Genomic DNA, 25,797 nt, shown 5'->3' on the forward strand with positions numbered 1-25,797 from the left:
AACCTCATTTGACTCTATGCTTACACCCAGGGCATACTCATGATACTAAGGGTGAGCTCCCACAGATTTGGCCAACTCTGCCCCTGGGGCTTTGTAGTGAACAACCCCTGTGGCTACTTTCATAGACTGGTTTTGAGTGCCTGATAATTGGAGTACTGTGACTTATCTTGCACAATGAAAGAAACAAAAGGATTAAGAGGCTACTATACTATCTATATTATGGCCAAGTATATGCCCAACAAGTTAGATAATTTAGAATAAATGAAGAAATTCCTGATACAAACTACCAAAACTGACTTAGGAATAAATACATTATAAATTAATAATCAAAATTAAATCCTACCACCATTTAAATAACTTACCTCAATACTCAAATTTGTGCAAAAACACAGGGAAAAAGGGACACTATGTAATTAATTCTATGAAGCCAGGATTTTATTTATCCTAGACCCAGTCATCACAAGAAACTACAAACCGATATATCTTAACACAGATGCCAACATTCTAAACATAATAGTAGTACAACAAATACAGTTAACTAAATGATCGAATACCATAACCCAGTGGAATTTTTCCTGAAATAATTTGACCACCACAGCCAGTCCATTTGAGACATTTGGTTAAGTCATGATATACTGCAAAATTCAGAGGCTTAGGCAACAGATCTGGTGTCTGTACTGATATGGTTTATGGTGAGATAGAGAAGACAGAGATAGAGAAAAGTAGGCCGCGGGTGGTGGCTCATGCTATAATCCCAGCACTTTGGGAGGCCCCGGCAGATCACGAGGTCAGGAGTTCGAGACCAGCCTGGCCAATACGGTGAAAACCCATTTTGTCTACTAAATACACAAAAATTAGCCGGGCGTGGTGACCAGCGTCTGTAATCCCAGTTACTGTGGAGGCTGAGGTAAGAGAATCGCTTGAAACCAAAAGAAGGATCTTCCAGCGAACCGAGATCTGGCCACTGCACTCCAGCCTGGGCAAACAGAGCAAAACTGTCTCAAGAAAAAAAAAAAAAAAAAAAAAAAAAAAAAAGATGGAGAAAAGTAATAATCATTCGGAACATAGGGGTCCTTGTCCTTCACCAGTCCTCCAATCTCATTGTATAAGAGCAAGGACTTGTTTTAGGAGGTTATAGGTAAATGCCACAGTAAGTTGTGAAACTGGAAGACTGTTGTTTGTTTGTTTGACACGGACACGGAGTCTTTCACTGTCACGCATAATGTAGGGCAGAGGGGCGATCTCGGTTTACGGCAAACTCCGCCTCCTGGGTTCAAGCTATTCTCCTGCCTCAGCCTCCTGAGTAGCTGGGAATACAGGCATGTGCCATCACGCCCAGGTAATTTTTTTTTTTTTTAATTTAGTAGAGACCGGGTTTCACTACGTTGGCTACGATGATCTCCATCTCCTGACCTCGTGATCCGCTAGCCTCGGCCTCCCAAAGTGCTGGGATTATGGCAGTGAGCCACAGCTCCAGACCCGGAAAGATGGTTGTTTTTTTTTATTATTTATTTATTTATTTTTGAGACAGCGTTTTGCTGTTTCGCCAGGCTGGAGTGCAGTGGCGCGATCTCGGCTCACTGCAACCTCTGCCTCCCAGGTTCAAGCAATTCTCCTGCCTCAGCCTCCCGAGTAGCTGGGACTACAGGCGCGCGCCACCACACCAAGATAATTTTGTATTTTTTAGTAGAGACGGAGTTTCACCATGGTCTTGATCTCTTGACCTCGTGATCCACCCGTCTAGGCCTCCCAAAGTGCTGGGATTACAGGCGTCAGCCACCGCAGCCGGCCCGAAGACGGTTTTTTTTACAAAGCGGTAGACCCCACCACCCCGCTCCTTCCGTTCCTGACTCCGCCTTCTCCATGCTGAGTCTAGTCCCGCCCCGCCCCGAGTTTTTTCGTGGACCAAACTCTTTCTTATTGACTTGATCTACTACGTCAGTCATTTGGCCACGCCTCCGACATAGAGAAGCGGTTGGGGGCGGGGGAAGTATCGTAATTAGTTTCGTCGCCTTTTGCTGGCGTCATAAAGTGCCCGTCTGAAGTGTGTTACAGAGCTCAGTAGCCAGTCTCTTCGACGCGCCCGTCTGCGACATCTTAGTTCAGGCTGCTGTGGAGTAGTAACCGCCAGAAAGGAGTCGGAAGAGGTCACACGAGGCCCTTAACACCAGCATGCCCAAGAATAAAGGTAATCCTGCAGGCCTCTGGGACTGTACCTCTGCCTGCTCTGCCATTAATCTCGACGTCTGTTCCAGGTCGCAGTGACGGTTCTTCCCGCGGGTATTGGGCGCCGCGCCCCTTCTTATGTGTTAGGGAAAGACGCTGGGAACACTCAGTTTGGTCACATTGGGGTGGGACAGCCGCCATGTTTATGAGGCCTTCGGAGGATCGTGGGCTTTTGAGACTGATTCATACCAGACTTACCGTGTATAGGAAGAGACGATTGAGGGACCTTATCCGGAAGGCCTGGCCTTCAAGTATAGGTTCCTACCAACTTCCCTGCTACTTTCCTGAAGCAGTTATTCATTTTGAAGACTATCCGGACAGTTAAAAGTGTTGTTAAGGATATTCCCTTTTTTGTGTTAAACGGTGAGGAAACCTTGAAACATGTTTAGGTTCATCTCTGGCGTTTTACTCTGCCCCAGCTCTTTAAAAAAGTTGATCATTCTTTTGCAGAAGATGTGTTACATATTTAGGCAAGTTTTCAACTTCCTTATCAAATAAATATTGTGGGAATAAAGACATAAAGGTTACCTTCATTCTGCGGCTAAATTTTCACACCAAGCTTAGACTTGAATGTAAGTTTACTTACAATTATAAAGTGGGAGGCCTAAGGAGAGGTTAGGCCTCCCACTTTTTAAGTTGTAAGTGAACTTATTTTTCAGATAGCACTGAACAACTTCAGTAGTTATCTTGTTTCCACCTTTATTTCTGTTGATGAGATTCACAGTTCTCTTAAATAAGCTATCAACTAAAGATCACAGTATCCCTTGCAAAGTGTCCAATAAATCTTTGTTGATGTTACTGTACCTGTACCTGACACCATTCCTTAAATAGTAAGGCTTGCTTTGTTCTTGTAGGGTAGAACTTTTACACTGAATGATGCCTAAGAATATTCTCATTAGAAAGAGTATCTCCAAAACACATCTAAATTGTTTAAGTAGGAGGTGTGGATTTTTTGTTCTTAGAAAGGAAGATTAAAAAAGAATATTAAACGACTTTAATTGTGGTATGTGCATGCCTAGTCTCATTCTCTTAAAAGATAGTGAATTCTATTGCACGACATTACAATAAAAGGAGAATCATAAGGGTTTGGTTAATTATGGTAGACTGAGAACAGTTTTTTTTTTTTAAATCATATGTGAGGCACTTAAAAGAAAGATATGTCTAAGAATTACAGCACAGATTCATAAAGTCCTCTGCCACCACTCGCCATTTTTTCTTCTTGAGATAATCCCCATCCTAAATGGAATGTTTTTGTTATTATGTAAAATCGGTGTTATCTGCTGGGCTTATTCGTTGAAGGATACTGCGGAAGACCCGTATTTTATTAGACTTACTAATGTAGAAATAAAAGTTGCTAATTTGGTTTTCTTGTTGTTGTTGTTTTTTACCTGAAAATCCAGATGCCTGTTAATATTGTGATGAGGTTTATCCAAGTAAACATGTAAATGAGCATGGGCCATATGTAGTGTGACTTTTTCTTTGCACTCATTCAGCTGGTTTTCTTCCGAAGTCTTAGAAACCAATCCTCACATCGGGAAACGGGCAGCCTTTGGCCTACTCCTGAAGAGATAGACCAAGGTGCCTCCACCTTTGAGATTGCGATATGCAATTTAAAAGTTGCCATTCTTTTAGAACTTGAACTAAGCATTATTTAGTCATTTGAAAAGCTGCCAAACTTTTGTAAAACTCAGTAAGCAAAGCAGGTATGATCCTTGTCCTGACACCGCTAAGTTCAGGCAAGATTAATGACTCAAAATATAGAACGTGTTTTTCTTTTAGAAATTTAGTTTTGGTGTGTGCTAAGAATGGATCAAAATGTAGACGAGTCACTTTGATTTATAGTGGCACACAGTACTGTAACTGCCCCTGAGGTATTGGATGCATTCAAGAATTAGATGTCTGAGTTTACAGTGGTCAAGTATGTAAATTTTATTTTATTTGCAGTGTTATCTTTTTTATTCAGATTCTTCCATCGATCCTTTAATATTACTTGATTTGCGGTCTTTAACCCTCCTTTTGGAAACCACTGCTATTTTCATTAACATTCGGTAATGGGGACAAAATGTTACGGAAAATTACCCCAATTCCTTGGTGATTCAATAGAAAATCCTTTCGCTTATGTGTCTAGCAATAAGCGAAAATATAAAAATGGAAAGAAATGTGATGGCAGTTGAAATAGTTGATCTAAAGAGTAAGGAAGTGAATTTGTAAACTTTTAACTCAGAAATTCTCCTTGTGTTCATTTACCTTATGAAGGTTGTTTGCAGACAACCTTCAATGCAGCATTGTGTCATAATAGTGAAACATTGAAGAAATCAAGATACAGCATTAATATACTTTAACAGTTAAAATGTTGGCCCAGGTCTGCAGCTATTGTAATGGAAAGATACTCAGGACTAATTATTGAGTAGAGTTAAAAGATGCTATAGAAGAAAATGAATAGAGTCCTGTTTTTATTTGGAAAGCATGAACAACATCTTCACAATAGTTCTTTGAGTAATAAAATGTTTCTTTCATACAGTTTTACATAAGATGTACATTTATCTCAGAAGTATCCAAACAAATGTCCAAGAGGATAGTATTGATATGTACCTGGTAAAAGACTTAAAGAGAACTCTGACAAGTCCTGTTAATTCTGTAATGTTAATGTTGTAATGTAAATACATTTAAACAGATAATAAATCTGTTTAAATGACACATTTTCAATTTTCCTGCAAGTGGTTTCAAAAGCAAACTTCAAAAGTCTTCTTTTGTATTATAGTTTAATGTATATAATATGTAGATTTTTACAGTGAATTTTTTATCTTCTTTTTAAATTAATTAGGTAAAGGAGGTAAAACCAGGCGCAGGGGTAAGAATGAGAAGGAATCTGAAAAAAGAGAGTTGGTGTTTAAAGAGGATGGACAAGGTAAGACTTTAAGTTAGGCTTCTTTTATTAACATGTTTCATTGTTGCCATGAGTATAATTTTCTGTCTTTTTCTTAAAGGAGTCTTAGTCATTATGCTAAGCAGTTGTCCTATGTTTCCATTTTTCCTGTTGTCATTTCTCATCATCCACATTTATCTAGAATTTGTTTATTAAATAATAATTTCTAGGATATATTAAGTCTGGATAGAGGATTCATTGAGAGCATTTTTGCAAACACAGTTTCATTGTTTAGCGTGGAGGAATACAATCTAACTGATTGCTGTAATCCCAGCCTTTTGGGAAGTGAAGTGTTTCACTTGCTTAAAGCTGGGAGCAATAGGGCAGAACCCTGTCTCTACAAAAATAGTAATAATAATAATGAGGCATAGTAGTACACGACAGGAGTCCGAGGTACTCCGCGGGATTAGGGGAGAGGAGGGCTTAAACCCAGGAGGTTAAGGGTGCAGGGAGCTGTGAGGGCATGACTGTATTCAGCCTGGGTGACAGACCAAGACCCTGCTCGAAACAAAAAAAAAGTTTAGAGCAAATTAAGCATAGACTGTGATGATTAAATATTTCATATGTTGTTAATGCGTAATGTCATACACTATTAGTAGACCATGGGTATTTTTTAGGATAAAAATCATAAAACCTTTTTGAACCCCAAGTGCTTCACTGCCACTAGTACTTAATCATAAAATGTAATACTATATATACATATATATATATATATATATATATATATATATATATATATATATATATATATTTTTAATGGTCTTGTTTTCTCACCAGGTGCCAGGCTGGAGTGCAGTGGCAGAATCTTGTCCCCCTGCAACCTCCACCTTCTGGGTTCAAGCAGTTCTCCTGCCTCTGCCTCTCAGTAGTTGGCACTGCAGGCGTGAGCCACCACACCCAGCCAATTTTTGTATTTTAGTAGAGTTGGGGTTTCACTGTGTTGGCTAGGTTGGTCTTGATCTCTTGACCTCGTGATCTACCCGTCTTTGCCTCCCAAAGTGCTGGGATTACAGTGTGAGCCACCATGCCCAGCCTGTAATACAGTTTTAATAATTGACTAACCCCACTGGATTGATAAAAGGAGATACAAAAGAACAAAATAAATTCATTGGTGCATTTGATTTTGTCTTCATTTTTTCTTTTTAAAATAATGAACATAGGAAAAATTTGAAATATTAGTACACAACAAAATTGTAAATATTCCTCACCTGAATTTACTAGTTTTTAACCTTTACATCGTTTATTTCTATCTTTGCATTTCTGCATGTTTACACATTTTTCTGACCATTTTGATTTTCTATACAGATAACTAGTAACATGAATTTACAGGCCTCAGACCTAAATACTTCAATGTATATCTTCTAAGATGAAGCACATTTCTTTCTCTAACTACAGTAGAATTATTGCAACAAATTTAACTTTAATGTTATATTGTTTTTAACTTTTATACTATGCTGTTTCAAATAGGTACCACTAACTACATATGACTGTTTAGATTAGCTTACAGTTTAATAGTTCCCTAACAGGACATTTTGTGAAGAGTCCTAATCTCTTAGATAATCTATATTCAAATTTCTCCACGTTTAATTATTTTCAGCATAAATACATTATTTAATATTTATGACAAAAACTATGTATGTTTCTATGTTGAATTTTTGTTAGTCTTTTATATTCTAGATAGAAGCCACTAAAAAGTTAACATGTTTTAATTATATGAAACTTATTTTCTGGCAAAAGACACCTATTTAGCTATCTTCTTTCATTTCTAATAGATATTGACTGTACTTTCAGGACCAGGTTTTTAATTTCCATTTGTTCTTATTTTATTGTTATTTTTATCCATGTTGCAGAAGTGCTTAATGATAAGCTGGGCTCACCGACTTCTGTAAAATGAACTCAGTTGCCACATATATAACAACCTCTCAATGTAGCTTTATAAATTTATCTCTTAAATGTAATTATGTGTTAGTCGACATTCTCTTGGATAGTTCTTTTTTTTTTTTTTTGAGACGAAGTTCTGCTCCTTACCCTGGCTGGAGTGCAATGGTGTGATCTCGGCTCACCACAACCTCTGCCACCTGGTTCAGGCATGCACCACCATGCCCAGCTAATTTTTTGTATTTTTAGAGTAGAGACGGGGTTTCACCATGTTGTCCAGGATGGTCTCGCTCTCTTGACCTCATCATCTCCCCACCTCGGTCTCCCAAAGTGCTGGGATTACAGGCGTGAGCCACCATGCCTGGTCTTCTCTTGGATAGTTCTAAGAAGAAACCTTATTAGTGTGAAAATTTTGGAATTGTCTGTTTCCCTCTATTTCCTTTGTTTGTTTTTTTCTCTTTCCTGCCTCTTAGAAGAGAATGGCTGTACTGGCTAATGCTCATATTCTTATAAGAGTACTTTCTAGTAGCAGTGGAATCAGGGCACTTTTGAAAGTATTTCCCATAAACGTGTTACATTTTACTTAGGAATGTCACTCCCATTTTTCAAGATTCAAGAACTTAAGAATAATCACTGAGATAGTCTAAAGTAAATGGGAATTTTTAATAGTTAGGCTATAATTTGTCTCAGTCATTTCTGAGATTAAGGATGGTGAAGATTGAGTTAGGGCTCATGTGGGGAGACTGATGAAGGGTTATAGTGTATATTATGAAATGAGCCACTTCGATGTTCCAAACTAAAGTGTACAATCGTGAAAAACAACTGTTGACATATTCAGAATGGGTAGGTAGTTAAAATGCCTCTACTAACGGATATAGCTTGTCATGGAAATGGCGTTTGTAACACTAAACAAGTTACTTGACTTAGGCTTTTATTTATTCTAAAAATAAAGGTGTTAAAGTAAATATGCATAGCTGGGACTCCGGTTTTCCTACCATAATATGTGACATTTTGAAATAGGACTGTCTGAATGAATTTCTTAAACTTTTTGCTGTTTGTTTTATTCTGTTTTTCTTTGTAGTTTGATCTGATTTAGCAGTTAGAGGAGCTTTTATTAACAGATAATTTTCTTCTGTTTTTTGTTTTAGTTTTGTTTTGAGGTGGTGTTTTGCTGTTGTCACCCAGGCTGGCATACAGTGGCATAATCTCAGCCCCACTGAAACCTCTGCCTCCTGTGTTCAAGCCATTCTCCTACGTGAGCCTCCTGAGTACCTGGGATTACAGGCACCAACTACCACAGCCAACTGATTTTTGTATGTTTAGTAGAGATGGGGTTTCCCCATGTTAGCTAAACTAGTCTTGAACTCCTGACCTCAGGAGATTCACCAGCCTTGGCTGCCCCCCAAATTGCTGGGTTTATGAGTGTGAGCCACCATGCCCAACCAAACAGCTAAATTTCACTCATTACATTTTAACAAACGCTGAATAGGATCTCACCCTTGTTTTACTCTCCTCTTCTCAGAGTATGCTCAGGTAATTAAAATGCTGGGGAATGGACGATTGGAAGCATTGTGTTTTGATGGTGTAAAGAGGTTATGCCATATCCGAGGAAAATTGAGAAAAAAGGTAGGTGTGTAGATTTCTTTTACTTCAATTTAAAAAAGTCTCTGCTTTAAATACATGGTCTAAGCAATTTGAGTTCTCAAAATAATTTATACAACCGTGACTCATGACAATAAGAATAAACAGAAAAGGTCTTTGATAACTTTTAGATTTACTTTTAAAGAATAATTCCTTTGTTTGGCTTCTGTTGTATTCCTGCCAGAAGTGTTTACTCTGATGTTAGTATTGACTAAATCACATGTTTTAATATATAATACAAATCGTCTTGACTCAAATGTTAATACTTTGAAACAATAAAAAATGTGGGAATTTACATTAAAAGAGACTAATTGCTGCATATTCCTTCATTAGGTTTTGTCTTGGTTGAAATAGTTGTAGGTGGTATGAGGAAAATTGGAATATGAAATGGTAGACAGCAGATTTGTTACAATACCATATCAGGTAGTTTTATAAATCAAATTGATTAAAAGTCTGTGGTACTTAAATTTTATAATTAAAATAATAAAAACTTTATTTTGGCTGAGCTCTCTACAAGTATTAGCCAGCATATACCTATAGTTCCATCTCCTCAGGAGGCTTAAGGCAGGATGATTGCTTGAACCCCGGAGCGCAAGGTTGCCATGAGCTAAGAATTCTGCTAATGCACTTCAGTTTGGGTGACAGAGTGAGAGTTTCTATCTCAAAAAGAAGAAAATAGAATCTATTTGGTGTGTTCACATGCTTTCATTTCCAAATTAGTGGCACTTTTATGGGTTCTCTTAGTCCGTTTGGGCTACCATCACAAAGTACCTTTGACTGGGTAGATTATAAACAACAGAAATTTTATTTCTCATAGCTCTGGAGAAAGAGAAATCCATTTAATATTGGTGATGACCCATTTTCTCATTCATATGTGGTGCCTTCTGCATTCTCCACATATTTTAGAAGAGATGAATGAGCTCCCTTGGGCCTCTTTTATAAGGGCAAAAATCCCATTCATCAGGGATCAGCCCTCATTACATAATCACCTCCCAAAGGCCCAACCTCCTAGTACCATGGGATTCAAATTTCGACAAAAATCTTGAGGAATACAAACGTTAAGGCAATAGCAGAGGCTATATTTATGTAGATTGGGTGCTTTAGAATCATTTTGTTTAGATACATCTTGTTTGTTGTTTAGATACAAATGTTTGTTAGAAACATTTTGTTTAGATACAATTGCATGTCCGAATTTCTACCACAAAGATTATCTGGAATTCTAAATTCTTGAGTAATTGGAATAAAATTGTTATGATTTTTAACATTCTAAGAAAGAAAATTTTAACAAACTCAATTGGTACTGTAATTTTTTCCATGCCAGACCTTAACTATGTGCTACATACCACTATACTATGTATATATGTTACAGTTTTTTTCCCCAATTTTATGAGACAGGATCTCTGTGCTCTAGGCTGGAGTACAGTGGCATAGTCATCACTCAACTGCAGCCTCCACCTCAAGTAGTTCTCCCATATCAGCCTTCTAAAGTAACTGCAGGCATGTGCTACTACACCCAACTTTTTGAAATTTTTTGACTCTTTGTACAGTCTAGGCATCTCTATGTTTTCTAGTTTTGGTGTCAAACTCCTGTGCTCAGGTGATCCTCCTGCCTTAGCGTCCCAAAGTGCTGGGATTATAGGCATGAGACACCTGGCCTGGCATCAAAGTCTTAATTTTATTTTTTTTTTCACATTAGGTGAATAGCGTATCCGTTTTATGGGAAGATTCACTAAACATTCTCCTTCTTATTTGCTTTTATTTTTAAAATAATCTGCATAAATTTCTTACAGGTTTGGATAAATACTTCAGACATTATATTGGTTGGTCTACGAGACTATCAGGTAAAAATAACATCTAAGTATGTGTTGTGTCTTTAAAAGTAGTCGTTGATGTTTAGAAGATACCAACTAGCATCTTTAACTTGTTCCAGCCCCGTATACTTTCTCAGGGTTCTGCCAGCATCATTATTTAGGGCCAGTTGTGTTTAAGACTGTAAAATTTTTCAAATTCAGAATAATTTGCACAGATAGTTAATGGTACATGTATTTTGTGGAAAGACATGATTTGTTTTAATTCTTTGATTTTATTATTAATACCGTGTGTAGTAAATATTTTCTTGCAGGTTCGGACAAGTAGACCATTCTGTCATCATCCATTTAAACGCTAGTGGTGTTTGAGGCATTCAGCTAGGCATTTCAGACATGAAATAGTATTGGAGTAGGCTGAATTTCAGTGCTTTGAAGTCATATTAGAAGATATGTAGTTGTTTTTCATGGAACACAATTTTTTGTTTTTAAATATGTTTTTAATATTTTTAAAAATGAGAATGATAGTATATAGGTAGTAATTTTTTATTAGTATCCTGATATGTCAAAGCAAAATTTAATAATTTTGGAGACTCATGTTCTTAATATTATTTTAATATTTTGAAACTTAGTTGGGAAACCGCAAGTCGAGATGATGCTGTTGAATAAGTCAGTTCTCCTCTAAGAGTTTTTTGGTTTTGTAGTATAAAGTTACGCATGCACACAAGTAGTTACAGTACAGACTGTTGTATATGCTTTAATTTTAAGAGGAGCAGTATAGAACAAAGACAGGAGTAGCCATTTATCTCTAACCTTGAAACTATTTACATGTCATAGGTCTATAAAATCCATTTGATTACTGCCCATGGAACTTATTACCATTGCTTAACCACATTAAAATTACTGCTATGTCTGGATTCTTATTCTCTTGCTACTGGTTGGAGTTTCGTGTAGTCATCTGTTAAGTCTAGTTGCTTGCTAGTGTTAAAGTCTTCTGTCCACCTTTTTAGGTATCTTAATTTATTTCTTAAAAACTGAACATCTTATTTTATTTTATTATTTTTTTTTTTATTTTTTTCTTTTTTTATTGCATTTTAGGTTTTGGGGTACATGTGCAGAGCATGCAATACAGTTGCATAGGTACACACATGGCAGTGTGTTCTGTTTGCTTTCACCCCTTCACCCACATTTGGCGTTTCTCCCCAGGCTATCCCTCCCCAACTCCCCCTCCCACTGGCCCTCCCCTTTTCCCCACAATAGACCCCAGTGTTTAGTACTCCCCTCTCTGTGTCCATGTGTTTTCATTTTTCATCACCTGCCTATGAGTGAGAATATGCGGTGTTTCATTTTCTGTTCTTGTGTCAGTTTGCTGAGAATGATGTTCTCCAGATTCATCCATGTCCCTGCAAACGACACGAACTCATCATTTCTGATTGCTGCATAATATTCCATGGTGTATATGTGCCACATTTTCCCAATCCAGTCTATCATCGATGGGCATTTGGGTTGATTCCAGGTCTTTGCTGTTGTAAACAGTGCAGCAATACACATTCGTGTGCATGTGTCCTTATAGTAGAATGATTTATAGTCCTTTGGGTATATACCCAGTAATGGGATTGCTGGGTCAAATGGAATTTCTATTTCTAAGGCCTTGAGGAATCGCCACACTGTCTTCCACAATGGTTAGACTAATTTACACTCCCACCAACAGTGTAAAAGTGTTCCTTTTTCTCCACATCCTCTCCAGCATCTGCTGTCTCCAGATTTTTTAATGATCGCCATTCTAACTGGCATGAGATGGTATCTCAATGTGGTTTTGATTTGCATCTCTCTGATGACCAGTGACGATGAGCATTTTTTCATATGATTGTTGGCCGCATATATGTCTTCTTTCATAAAGTGTCTGTTCATATCCTTTGCCCACTTTTGAATGGGCTTGTTTGTTTTTTTCTTGTAAATCTGTTTGAGTTCTTTGTAAATTCAAAAGGATATCAGCCCTTTGTCAGATGGGTAAACTGCAAAAATTTGTTCCCATTCTGTTGGTTGCCGATCCACTCTAGTGACTGTTTCTTTTGCCATGCAGAAGCTGTGGAGTTTGATTAGGTCCCATTTTTCTATTTTGGCTTTTGTTGCCAATGCTTTTGGTGTTTGTTCATGAAGTCCTTGCCTACTCCTATGTCCTGGATAGTTTTGCCTAGATTTCCTTCTAGGGTTTTTATGGTGCCAGGTCGTATGTTTAAGTCTTTAATCCATCTGGAGTTAATTTTAGTGTAAGGTGTCAGGAAGGGGTCCAGTTTCTGCTTTCTGCACATGGCTAGCCAGTTTTCCCAACACCATTTGTTAAACAGGGAATCCTTTCCTCATTCCTTGTTTTTGTCAGGTTTATCAAAGATTGTATAGTTGTAGATATGTTGTGTTTTCTCCGGTGCCTCTGTTTTGTTCCATATGTCTATATCTTTGTGTTGGTACCGTTACCATGCTGTTTTGATTACTGTAGCCTTGTAGTATAGTTTGAAATCCGGTAGTGTGATGCCCCCCGCTGTGTTCTTTTTGCTTAGAATTGACTTGGCTATGCGGGCTCTCTTCTGGTTCCATATGAAGTTCATGGTGGTTTTTTCCAGCTCTGTGAAGAAAGTCAGTGGTAGCTTGATGGGGATAGCGTTGATTCTGTAAATTACTTTGGGCAGTATAGCCATTTTCACGATATTAATTCTTCCTAACCATGAACATGGACTGTTTCTCCATCTGTTTGTGTCCTCTCTGATTTCGTTGAGCAGTGGCTTGTAGTTCTCCTTGAAGAGGTCTCTTATGTTCCTTGTGAGTTGTATTCCAAGGTATTTTATTCTTTTTGTAGCAATTGTGAATGGCAGTTCGTTCTTGATTTGGCTTTCTTTAAGTTTGTTATTGGGGTAGACGAATGCTTGTGATTTTTACACATTGATTGTATATCCTGAGACTTTGCTGAAGTTGCTTATCAGTTTCAGGAGTTTTTGGGCTGAGGCGATGGGGTCTTCTAGGTATACTATCATGCCGTCTGCAAATAGAGACAATTTGGCTTCCACCTTTTCTATTTGAATACCCTTTATTTCTTTTTCTTGCCTGATTGCTCTGGCTAGAACTTCCAGTACTATATTGAATAGGAGTGGTGAGAGAGGGCATCCTTGTCTAGTGCCAGATTTCAAAGGGAATGCTTCCAGTTTTTGCCCATTCAGTATGATATTGTCTGTTGGTTTGTCATAAATAGCTTTTATTACTTTGAGATACGTTCCATCGATACCGAGTTTATTGAGGGTTTTTAGCATAAAGGGCTGTTGTGTTTTGTCAAATGCCTTCTCTGCATCAATTGAGATAATCATGTGGATTTTGTTTTTGGTTCTTTTTATGTGGTGAATTACGTTTATAGACTTGCGTATGTTGAACCAGCCTTGCATCCCTGGGATGATTCCTACTTGATTGTGATGAATAAGTTTTTTGATTTGCTGTTGCAATCGGCTTGCCAATATTTTATTGAAGATTTTTGCCTCTATGTCCATCATGGATATTGGCCTGAAGTTTTCTTTTCTTGTTGGGTTTCTGCCGGGTTTTGGTATCAGGATGATGTTGGTCTCATAAAATGATTTGGGAAGGATTCCCTTTTTTTGGATTATTTGGAATAGTTTTAGAAGGAATGGTTCGAGCTCCTCTTTGTGTGTCTGGTAGAATTCGGCTTTGAACTTGTCTGGACCTGGGCTTTTTTTGAGTCGTAGGCTCTTAATTGCTGCCTCGACTTCTGACCATGTTATTGGTCTATTCATAGTTTCAGCTTCCTCCTTATTTAGGCTTGGGAGGACACAGGAGTCCAGGAATTTATTTATTTCTTCCAGGTTTACTAGTTTATGTGCATAGAGTTGTTTGTAATGTTCTCTGATGATGGTTTGAATTTCTGTGGAGTCTGTCGTGATTTCCCGTTTATCATTTTTTAATGCATCTGTTTGGTTGTTCTCTCTTTTAGCTGTAATCAATCTGCCTAGTGGTATGTCTATTTTGATGATCTTTTCAAAAAACCAGCTCTTGGATTTATTGATTTTTTGAAGGGTTTTTCGTGTCTCAATCTCCTTCAGTTCAGCTCTGATCTTAGTTATTTCTTGTCTTCTGCTGGGTTTAGAGTTCTTTTGATCTTGCTCCTCTAGCTCTTTCAATTTTGACGATAGGGTGTCCATTTTGGATCTCTCCATTCTCCTCATATGGGCACTTATTGCTATATACTTTCCTCTAGAGACTGCTTTAAATGTGTCCCAGAGATTCTGGCATTTTGTGTCTTCGTTGTCATTGGTTTCGAAGAACTTCTTTATTTCTGCCTTCATTTCATTGTTTACTCAGTCAACATTCAAAAGCCAGTTGTTCAGTTTCCATGAAGCTGTGCGGTTCTGGATTGGTTTCTGAATTCTGAGTTCTAACTTGATTGCACTATGGTCTGAGAGGCTGTTTGTTATGATTTGGGTTGTTTTGCATTTGCTGAGCAGTGCTTTACTTCCAATCCTGTGGTCAATTTTAGAGTAGGTGTTATGTGGTGCTCAGAAAAATGTATATTCTGTGGATTTGGTGTGGAGAGTTCTGTAAATGTCTATCAGGTTTGCTTGCTCCAGGTCTGAGTTCAAGCCCTGGATATCTTGTTGATTTTCTGTCTTGTTGATCTGTCTAATATTGACAGTGGAGTGCTAAAGTCTCCCACTATTATTGTGTGGGAATCTAAGTCTCTTTGTAAGTCATTAAGAACTTGCCTTATGTATCTGGGTGCTCCTGTATTGAGTCCATATATGTTTAGGATCGTTAGCTCTTGTTGTATCGATCCTTTTACCATTATGTAATGGCCTTCTTTGTCTCTTTTGATCTTTGTCGCTTTAAAGTCTATTTTATCTGAGATGAGAATTGCAACTTTTGCTTTTTTTTGCTCTCCATTTGCTTGGTCCATCTTCCTCCATCTTTTTATTTTGAGTTTTTGTGTATCCTTGCATGTGAGATGGGTTTCCTGAATACAGCACACTGATGGGTTTTGGATTTTTATCTAATTTGCCAGTCTGTGTCTTTTGATTGGTGCATTTAGTCCATTTACATTTAGGGTTAATATTGTTATGTGTGAATTTGATACTGCCATTTTGATTCTAAGTGGCTGTTTTTCCCGTTAGTTGATGTAGATTCTTCATTATGTTGATGCTCTTTAGCATTTAGTGTGATTTTTGGTATGGCTGGTACTGGTTGTTCCTTTGTATGTGTAGTGCCTCTTTCAGGAGCTCTTGTAAAGCAGGCCTGGTGGTGACAAAATCTCTGAGTACTTGCTTGTTCGCAAAGGATTTTATTTTTCCTTCACTTCTGAAGCTCAGTTGTGCTGGATATGAAATTCTAGGTTGAAAGTTGTTTTCTTTAAGAATGTTGAATATTGGCCCCCACTCTCTTCTGGCTTGTAGTGTTTCTGCCGAGAGATCTGCTGTGAGTCTGATGAGCTTCCCTTTGTGCGTGACCTGACCTTTCTCTCTGGCTGCCCTTAGTATTTTCTCCTTCCTTTAAACCTTGTTGAATCTGACGATTCTGTGCCTTGGGGTTGCTCTTCTTGTGGAATATCGTTGTTGTGTTCTCTGTATTTCCTGCATTTGAATGTTCACCTGTCTTGCTAGGTGGGGTAAATTTTCCTGGATGATATCCTGAAGAGTATTTTCCAGTTTGGATTCATTCTCCGTACCCTTCTGGTACACCTATCAAACGTAGGTTAGGTCTTTTCACATAGTCCCTTTTCACATAGTTTCTTGGAGCCTTTGTTCATACCATTTTGCGCTTTTTCCTCTGATCTTGGTTTCTCGTTTTATTTCATTGAGTTGATCTTCGACTTCAGATATTCTTTCTTCTGCTTGGTCAATTCGGCTATTGAAACTTGTGCATGCTTCGTGAAGTTCTCGTATTGTGTTTTTCAGCTCCTTTAGTTCATTCCTATTCCTCTCTAAGTTATCCATTCTTGTCATCATTTCCTCAAATCTTTTTTCAAGGTTCTTAGTTTCTTTGCATTGATTTAGAACATGTTCTTTTAGCTCATGGAATTTTCTGATTATGCATGTTCTGAAGTCTAATTCCGTCATTTCACCACAGTCATTCTCCGTCCAGCTTTGTTCCCTTGCTGGTGAGGAATTTTGTTTCTTTCTAGGAGGTGAGTTGTTCTGGTTTTGGGTTTTTTCCTCCTTTTTGCGCTGGTTTCTTCCCATCTTTGTGGATTTATCCACTTGTCATCTGCGTAGTTGCTGACTTTTCGATTGGGTCTCTTAGTGGACACCCAGATTGTTGGTGATGAAGTATTTCTGTTACTTGGTTTTCCTTCTACCAGTCTAGCCCCTTCGCTGTACGACTGCTGAGGTCCACTCCAGGCCCTGCTTGTCTGGAGTACACCTATAGCAGCTGCGGAACAGTGTGGGATGCTACCAGTTTCTTTTTCTGCTATATTCGTCCCAGTTGATGCCTGCCAAATGTCAGTCTTTTGTATATAGAGGGGTCAGAGAGCTGCTTGAGGAGACAGTTTGTACTTTATAGGAGCTCAATTGCTGAGCTGTGAGCTCTGTTGTTCATTCAGGGCTGTTAGGCTGCTATGTTTGATTCTGCTGCAACAGAGCTCATTTAAAAAAAAAAAAACCTTTTTTTCTCAAATGCTCTGTCTTGGGGCGTTGGGGCTTTGTTTTTGGATATCTGTTGAGGTGTCCTGCCCAGCTAGGAGGCAGTCTAATCACTAGTTGACTGCCGAGGCTCTGCCCTGCTGTTCTGAGGCTTGCCCTGTTGCTGCAGGCTCTTGCTGTTCTGCTGCATTCTCCACCATGGGCTACGCCCTGCAGCGGAGTCTCTCTGTTGTAGTGGGTTGCCTCGGCAACGGCCGGCTGCATCAACAGTGGGCGTGTATCTCAGTAGGGGCGGGTTGCCTGGGCAACTGCAGGCTGCATCAGCAGTGGGCGTGTGTCTCAGTCCGGGCGGGTTGCCTCGGTAATGGTGGATGCCCCTCCCCCAGGGAGCGCCTCAGGGACGGTCTCCATGGTGGGAATCGCCATTTTTTCTTTCTCACTGCGCTATCCCACAGGCTGTGTCCCTGCGATCCCCTGGGCTGGCCCACTGCCCAAGTCACTTTCAGTCTCAAGTTCAGCCCTCTCAAGTCTCAGGTTGCCATTTCAACAGGGCACACGGACAAGTGTGCCCTGTGGGGATCGCTGGGTAGGGCCGGCCGGCTGCCACTTCCCTGGCTGCCGGCTTTTCCAGGCAGAGCCTCTGCCTGGGTTCCCGCGTCTCCTTTATATTTGGGAATTTCCCCGTTCTGTGGGCAACAAAGGTCAGTCTGAAAATGCAGCTTTGACTCACCTCTCCGCGGATTAACAGAGAGCTGAAATCCTGGGTTGTTGTCACAGCGCCATCTTGAGTTCCTCCCAAAAGCTGAACATTTTAACTACCACATAGCTGTTCTGGAACTCAGATTCCTACTTCTCAGGGCTCTTGTTACTACTGCTTGTTTGGTGACTTTTCAGAACTAATTCTTCGGCCATTGAATGGTTGGTTGGTTTAACAGGCAGTTCATGTTGAATTTAGATTTCATTAAAACCACTAAGGGATTGAGCATTCAAAGAGAAATCTTGAACATGTGGAGTAATACTTTCAACATTCAACCAGTGTCAGTCAACTGACACCTCTTCCTTATTCTTGATCTCATGCTGTGCAGGATGTTAACTTCAGTCAGGGGTAAGATTAGGTCTTTCATATCTGTGTCTTTATCATGTGCATTGCCGTGAACCTGTATTTGGCCTTTTAGATTTGCAGAAGTATTTTGGACTTTACACATTTCCTATGCATATCTCTTACATAGCTTTTTCTTCTAAGTTTTTGGTTAGTTTTCTTTTTTATCCAGACTGTTATTGCCACTTAAAACATGTTAAAATATATACATATATATATAAATTGTACTGTGCTTTTTAAAATGTTATTTTTATGTCCATTATATTATTTGAGTCACCAGTTTAACAAAATCTTGTTTGCACATGATGGTTTGAAAAGTTTTGGTTTTACTGCCAGATTATGTTTTCTACAAAAGCCTTGGGAGGTAAGCATTCAAAGTGAGTAAGTTCTGAATCAGTTAAGTGAAAGAAAAGCTCTTAAAATGGGAGTTTCCAGGAACTGGCAGTCTACTACCTATAGAATAGAGTTAACAAGAAACTTCAGACTTGTTCTGTGTTTTTCAGTAGCTGAGAGGCTGTTGGTGTTTATGAAACTGAGATGAGAAATGGGAATGGGGAAACTTAAAAAGCCACTTTTTCTTAGTGAGATTCACCTGTTTTTCTTGAATAAACACTCCTTAGTGTTTATTGCTTCATTTGGTTAATTTTCAGATTACTGATTTATGGACTTTGACCAATTTTGTCAGTATTCTAATTTCTTTCATGAAGAAACAAATTTTAGTAAATCCTTGTGCTGCCATTTGTACAATTGCTGCAAGGAGGCATTTATTTTGATAGACTTAATTACACATTGATGTGTGTGTGTGTGTGTGTGTGTCTGTGCGTGTATGTATATATATTAAATATATATTTGATTGCACATTGACTATGTTTTGGTGTGTGTGTATACACATATATATAAATTGTACTGTGCTTTTAAAATGTTATTTTTATGTCCATTATATTATTTGAGTCACCAGTTTAACAAAATCTTGTTTGCACATGATGGTTTGAAAAGTTTTGGTTTTACTGCCATTGTGACAGATCACTTTAGTTTTTAGATCTAGATTGCAAATTGTAAGCAATCAGAATTCCTCTCCTCCCAAGTTGGATAAAATAATTTTAAATGGGGAAGTGTTTTCACATCTTAGGAGAGTGTTTTTCAATGGTTGCATTAGAAACACCCACCCAGAAGAGCTTTTAAAAATGTACATTTATGTACCACATCCTGGGCAGGTCTACTTTCAGTCTTAAGGAAGTAGGTATCTATTCTTAAACTCTAGCTGTCTGTTTTTCAAGTTCCATAGATAATTCTGATACTAAGAACTACTGATTCATAGAAAACTATATTACTTTTTTAACATTATTCCTTAATGCATTTAAGTTTTAAATTGTAATCTTTGACCTAAGAGTTTTACAATGCAATTTTTAAAAATTCATCTTCCATTTTTTTTTCAAAGAGACTTCTAATTAAAAGGTAATAGTATATAAAAGACCGGGCTTGCCACTTATGCTTTATTAAAATGAAATCTGTATGTATCTTTCCAAATCTATTAATTATTGTTTACCAATGAATACAAACCACTTCCTAATTATTCAGACTCAACAATTTTTTCTAGAAGGTATTCGGGTAGGCAAAGAAAAGCAGGACCACTTGTAACAAACATTATGTGGCCTTTCTTTAGATGTCTTTAATTTGAAAGTAAATTGTGAAACAACTGGTGATACTTTGGTATAAGCAGTTTTGAACATTATTTGTTTATTTCTCAGGATAGCAAAGCTGATGTAATTTTCAAGTACAATGCAGATGAAGCTAGAAGTCTGAAGGCATATGGCGAGCTTCCAGAACATGGTAATATCAAAATTATTATATCTACTTGTTCTTTCATATTAATGTTTGTGGAATTTAGGTGAAGGGATTTTAGTAGAATTCTGTTTTGCTTACTATTTTAGTGTATACGTACAAAATTTGTGGTAAGTAGTCTTGCCTATACTTCAGTATACTTCTAAGACTTTCGAAAAGATATTAATAAGTGGAAATCTCAAATAAAGCCAGTGTGAACTTAAAAATAGAAGCCTCTAATAAAGAGATTTTGAATTATGAAATTTCCTTTGATGATGAGTTTTTTAATTCATAAGCTCTGGATTTGTATATAATCTCTCAAAGGAATATATTTTGTATAGACTTTTTCTAAACAATTCTTAAAAGATTGGCAGTTTTCATTTAAGGAAAGGCAACAATTATAATAGTAATGTTTGAATCTTACAGAAAAAAGTATTCAGTTTCTCTTACCAAAGTTGTAACTGTGGGATTATTTTTAACAAACAATTGTGTTTTCTTTTTCTTAAAGGTAGACATCATGCATGCTTACTGCACAAAACTTGACAAGATTAAAATAAGTCCCTCATAACACCATCAAAGAGAATATGCACTGTTTTAAAGCCTATGTATTTTACAAGGAGATGTTTTCATTGTTTATCACATTGCAACTTATGAAAATAAGATTTTTACATAAACATGAACATCCTGATGAAATTATTGGCATTTCAGGAACTGCTGAAATAATTGGGAATTTAGCTAGCACCTCCTTTTTTCACCTTTATTGCTTAATGATAACCGTGATTACGATTTAACCAAGTATTTTTCACTGATTTGATAAATCTGTTTAATAATTGGTGAAGTAGCTGTTGTAATTTCAAGATAACTATATATTTTGAGGATAAGTTGTTAACCTGAGCTCAAATCATTTTTGAAGGCTACATGGAAATGTTTAGCTGTTTAGTTAGTATAATTAGAGTCTGTTTGCCGTATTTAAAATACCTTTTGTATGTGTGCTACGTGAACATTATAATTATCTTTTTAAAATGAAAGAAAAAATACAGCACATATGTTCTTTCTTTTTTTTTTTTTTTAAACAGAGTCTCATTCTGTCACCCAGGATGGAGTGCAGTGGCACAATCTCAGCTCACTGCAAACCTCACCTCCCAGGTTTAAGTTATTCCCTGGCTCAGACTCCCAAGTAGCTGGTATTGCAGGTGTGCACCACCAAGCCAGGAAATTATTATTTTTTTTTTCAGTAGAGATGGGATTTCACCATGTTGGCCAGGCAGGTCTCAAAACTCTTGACCTCAGGTTATCCCCCACCTCAGCCTCCCAGAGTGCTGAGATTACAGGCAAAATCTTGATTATATAATCAGTATATTATTTTATCTTTAGCTGAAATCAGTGAAACAGACACATTTGGTCCTGGAGATGATGATGAAATCCAGTTTGTTGATGCTGAAGATGATGATGAAGACATTGAAAATGTAAGTAGATAAACCTAATAGGTGTTTTATCTGTGCATTATCTGTAAACTTTACAATCCTTTGGAATATTCTTTTCTTCAAAAATCAATTTTAGCTTTGGCAGTCGGCAATCATAATTAAAGTAAGAGTTTCTAAACACGTAGTTCTGAGAACATGTCCTCTCAAGAGAAATGCTTAGTCTCTTAGAAGAATCTTGGCCGGGCACGGTGGCTCATGCCTGTAATCCCAGCACTTCGGGAGGCCGAGGCGGGTGGATCACGAGGTCAAGAGATCAAGACCATCCCGGTCAATATGATGAAACCCCGTCTCTACTAAAAATACAAAAAAATTAGCTGGGCATGGTGGCGCGTCCCTGTAATCCCAGCTACTCGGGAGGCTGAGGCAGGAGAATTGCCTGAATCCAGGAGGTGGAGGTTGCGGTGAGCCGAGATCGCACCATTGCACTCCAGCCTGGGTAACAAGCGAAACGCCGTCTCAAACGAAAAAAGGAATCTTGTTTGAACCAGTTGGATGCAGCACTGAAATTTAGAATATACTTGAAAGGCTTGTTAAAATGTTGGGCCTGTTGCCATGGTACGTAATAGAATTACGTTGTTGAACATCAGTTTGTATTGGCCAGACTTCAGATTTGGTTTGCACCTATTTTATGGAAATGATTGTTTTTCCTAGTAACAAAGCAGTAGAATTCACAAAGCAGTAAATGCCTCATCTTACTTTTTAAGTTAACTGTATTCAAATAAAATTTACTTTGATTTCTTCCCTTTATGAGAGTGACTGTGTGTGTGTGTGTGTGTGTGTGTGTGTTAAATATGGAATTGGTGGTGTAGCTTAACTTCATTTGGGTGTAGGCTTTCTTGATCAACATCCCTATAATGAAAATATGATTCAAAAACTATGTGTATATGGAAACCCCAAAATTATGATTGACTGGACATTAATAAGTAGTCATCCTTAACATAACTGCGCAAATACTAGAGCTCTCAAAATTACAAAGGCCAGCTGGGTACAGTGGCTCACACCTGTAATCCCAGCTATTCAGGAAGCTGAGGGAGGAGAATGGCTTGAACCTGGGAGACAGAGATCTTGCCACTGCACGCCAGCCTGGGCAACAGATTGAGACTCTGTCTCAAAAATAAATTACTAAGGCAAGTCTCTGGAAAGTCTAAGACAGGCACAAGTGATACTGATGCTCTCACTCCATTGGGAACCATTATTTTACATCAGGGATCTCTACAGCTTTTGTTTGACCCCAACATTCATTAAAATTGTTTTCCAGCTGTTCAGAGGAATAGAAGGATTTTCAACTTCCTCTGTAAACATTCATATACTCACCAACAGGATTCTACAGTTTAGTTTTTCTTCTTCATCTGTCACACCCATCCTTCTCATTAACATTGTTTTCCAGCTGTTCAGAGGAATAGAAGGATTTTAAACTTCCTCTATAAACATTCATATACTCACCAACAGGATTCTACAGTTTACAGTTTTTCTTCTTCATCTATCACACCCATCCTTCTCTTCTTCTGATATTATAGCTTATATTTTGGCACATTTCCAAACTATTTAGATAACCTACACTTTGAATTAAAGAAAATAAACAGGACATAATTCTGTTGTACATACGCATTTGTACATTTTGTAAAACATAAAATACTCTAAAATTTATAAATTTTTTTTCTTCAGGAAATATTTCTGAGTCATAAATCTGCCTTCATGTAATATAAATTTTAAGGTACAACCAAAAGGAGAAAATGAAAAAGCCTGAAAAACCTGTTGTTCTTGTGAATGAGGAAATCTTAGACAGGTGTCATGTTAATTTAGAAACTTGATTTTTGCCAGGATTGAGGATGCACCCATGACATTCTCAGGAAGTTGTGATGACATGCACCCAAGGTGGTCAGGCACCGCTTGGTTTTGAACATCTTAGGGAGACATGAGACGTCAGTCAATATATATGAGAAGCACATTGGTTCAGTTAGGAAAGGGAAGGTGTCTTTGTTAGCCTTTGTAAAGTAGGCGGTCAGATATGCTTCTAACTCAGTGAGCTGAAGGACCACTTTGAATAGAATGGGAGGCAGGTTTGCCGCACTTTCCACCTTGAGTTTTTCTTAGCAATTTGGGGGGCCCAAGATATTTTCCTTTCATATTCTGATTTCTTTATATACCTCCTTTTGGGGACCCTGAGTCAGAGGTGTTTTGGGAATTAAACAGAAAAGACATTTACTTCATGTTGCAGTAACCACAAGCATAAACACTGTGTTGTAGATTAAGGGCAAATGTGAACATTTCCACAGCCAATGGGCTTGAAGGCGTCTGGAAAATTAAAAGAACCTACCTAGACTGCATACAGAAACACAAAGCTACATACACAGATATTAGAGTTAGGATCTAGGAATGTTAAGACTTTTCTCAGGAAGTGGGTCAGGAAAGTACTTAGATTGATGCCAGTGTTTCCTTTGGAACTAGACCCAGTAGGGTAATCAGGAAAGGAATATAAAGACAATGGCTATGAGAGGAAGTTTAGTTTATTAATAAGAGTTTGTTTTGCTTATCTCGAGAGAGCATTGTAGAAGATTTATAGGTGTTTTAGTTTTACTTCTTTGACTAAATGAACTCTGAATTTGATTAGGACAATATTTGTCCCATTCTTAAAAGAATTACATTCTATTTTGTCTGTGTCCACCCTCAGAATATAAGATGTATAATCACTACCACAAAGGAAATAAAGAGATGCAAAACTTCAAAGATGTTTTGATAATATGTTACATAGTAACATTCTGAAAGACCATAAAGATTTACTGGTAACACAAAGGATATGAGAAAAATCTAGTATACAGAATACCCAGGTCAAAAGGGTTTACTTCTCAGATTGCTACCCGGAGTGTTTGTATGCATTACAATGTTGCAATTAGATATATGGATCTGATGTTCTTTTCAATTACAGATCTAAATTGAACTGAGTGATTTTACATTTGAAGTTTTCTGAGGATTGCTCTCCAGTTGGGATTTTGACTATCACCAGTTAAGAGAAATTCGTTTAGTTTATAGTTTGTTAAAGCAAACTGATCTGTCTTCATTGTTTTAAAGTATTTATTTCTGTAAAAGCTGATGACACCGAATTATCTTAAATGTTAATACTTTATTGTTTTGATGTAAACTTACAGATAAAAGATCATATTTGCTATAAAAACAAATAAATGCCTTTGCTACTGTGATAACTTTACTTCAAGTAATTTGATATTTTGCATACATTTCTGCTTTGTAATCATTGTAAGTTATAATAAGTCCTACTTCCCGTTAATCTATTTACTCTACAGTCTTTGTGTATGTTTCAGCTACTCAGATGTTCTCCTAAAGTTTCTGACAGAATTTAAATAAGACAAATCTACATTTGGTATCAGAAAAAAGTGGACATAATTTTTATATTAATCTAGCCATATGTATTTTTATACTAACATTGATGCCTTATAAATTCTTTTTGTCATGTGTGCCTCCTGTTAAGGGAAAAAAAGAAGCATTTCCAACGTGCAGTTTTTAAATTGTAGCAACTTTGAGTAGCAATTTAAAATGTGTAACCGTTGCAGAAATTGAACCCTAGGTGGCAACCAATTGTCTTAACACTGGAAATACTGCTATGCCATTTTGTTTTCAAAAGTAATTCATTGCAACCCACAGTCTTTGTCTTCATGAACAAGAAAATTGCAATGTATAAATGAAAAACTGATTTTATAGTACATTGTATAAACAGCTTTTCTCACATTGTCCCTAAACTGCCAGAGGAGGAGGCAACAATACTGTTAGGGGAAGATAATTTCAGGCTGAGTGTGGTAGCTCACACCTGTAATCCTAGCACTGTGTAAGGCCAAGGTGGGCAGATCCCCTAAGTTCAGGTGTTCAACACCAGCCTAATCAACATGGCGAAACCCTATCTTTACTAAAAATACAAAAAGTAGTGGGTCATCTTTGTGCATGCCAGTATCCCAGCTACTCGGGAGGCTAAGGCAGCAGAATTGCTTGAACCTGGAAGGTGGAGGATGCAGTGAACCGAGATCTTGCCACTGAACTCCAACCTGGGTGACAGAGCAGGACTTCCTCTCAAAATCTGAATGGAAGAGCTACATCAATTAACGTAATAAGAAAGAGTAATGATCATTGTATTTTGACATAACTGTGGTGTTAGTGTATTTCATTGTGGGTACTGATTTTTTTTAAATACATACTAGTAAGATTTTGTATTATAATTTTCCCTTTTTAAGTTTTGTTCTTAAAGCTATAAAGTGAAAATAAAGGCTGGACTAGTTAG

General features: G+C 37.7%; 1 protein-coding gene across 1 annotated transcript; it reads left to right on the forward strand.

Annotated features, from left to right (window-relative positions):
- The first annotated feature begins 1,968 nt into the window (after positions 1–1,968).
- On the forward strand, positions 1,969–25,797 carry EIF1AY (eukaryotic translation initiation factor 1A, Y-linked). Its single transcript, NM_001267764.2, is given in 7 exon segments — positions 1,969–2,188; positions 5,051–5,134; positions 8,553–8,656; positions 10,462–10,512; positions 19,956–20,037; positions 21,403–21,494; positions 24,439–25,797. Coding segments are annotated over 7 exon segments (435 nt in total). The 5' UTR covers positions 1,969–2,172; the 3' UTR covers positions 24,445–25,797.

This window comes from Callithrix jacchus, chromosome Y (assembly GCF_049354715.1).
Source record: "Callithrix jacchus isolate 240 chromosome Y, calJac240_pri, whole genome shotgun sequence".
In the NCBI taxonomy this organism is placed as follows: domain Eukaryota; kingdom Metazoa; phylum Chordata; class Mammalia; order Primates; family Cebidae; genus Callithrix; species Callithrix jacchus.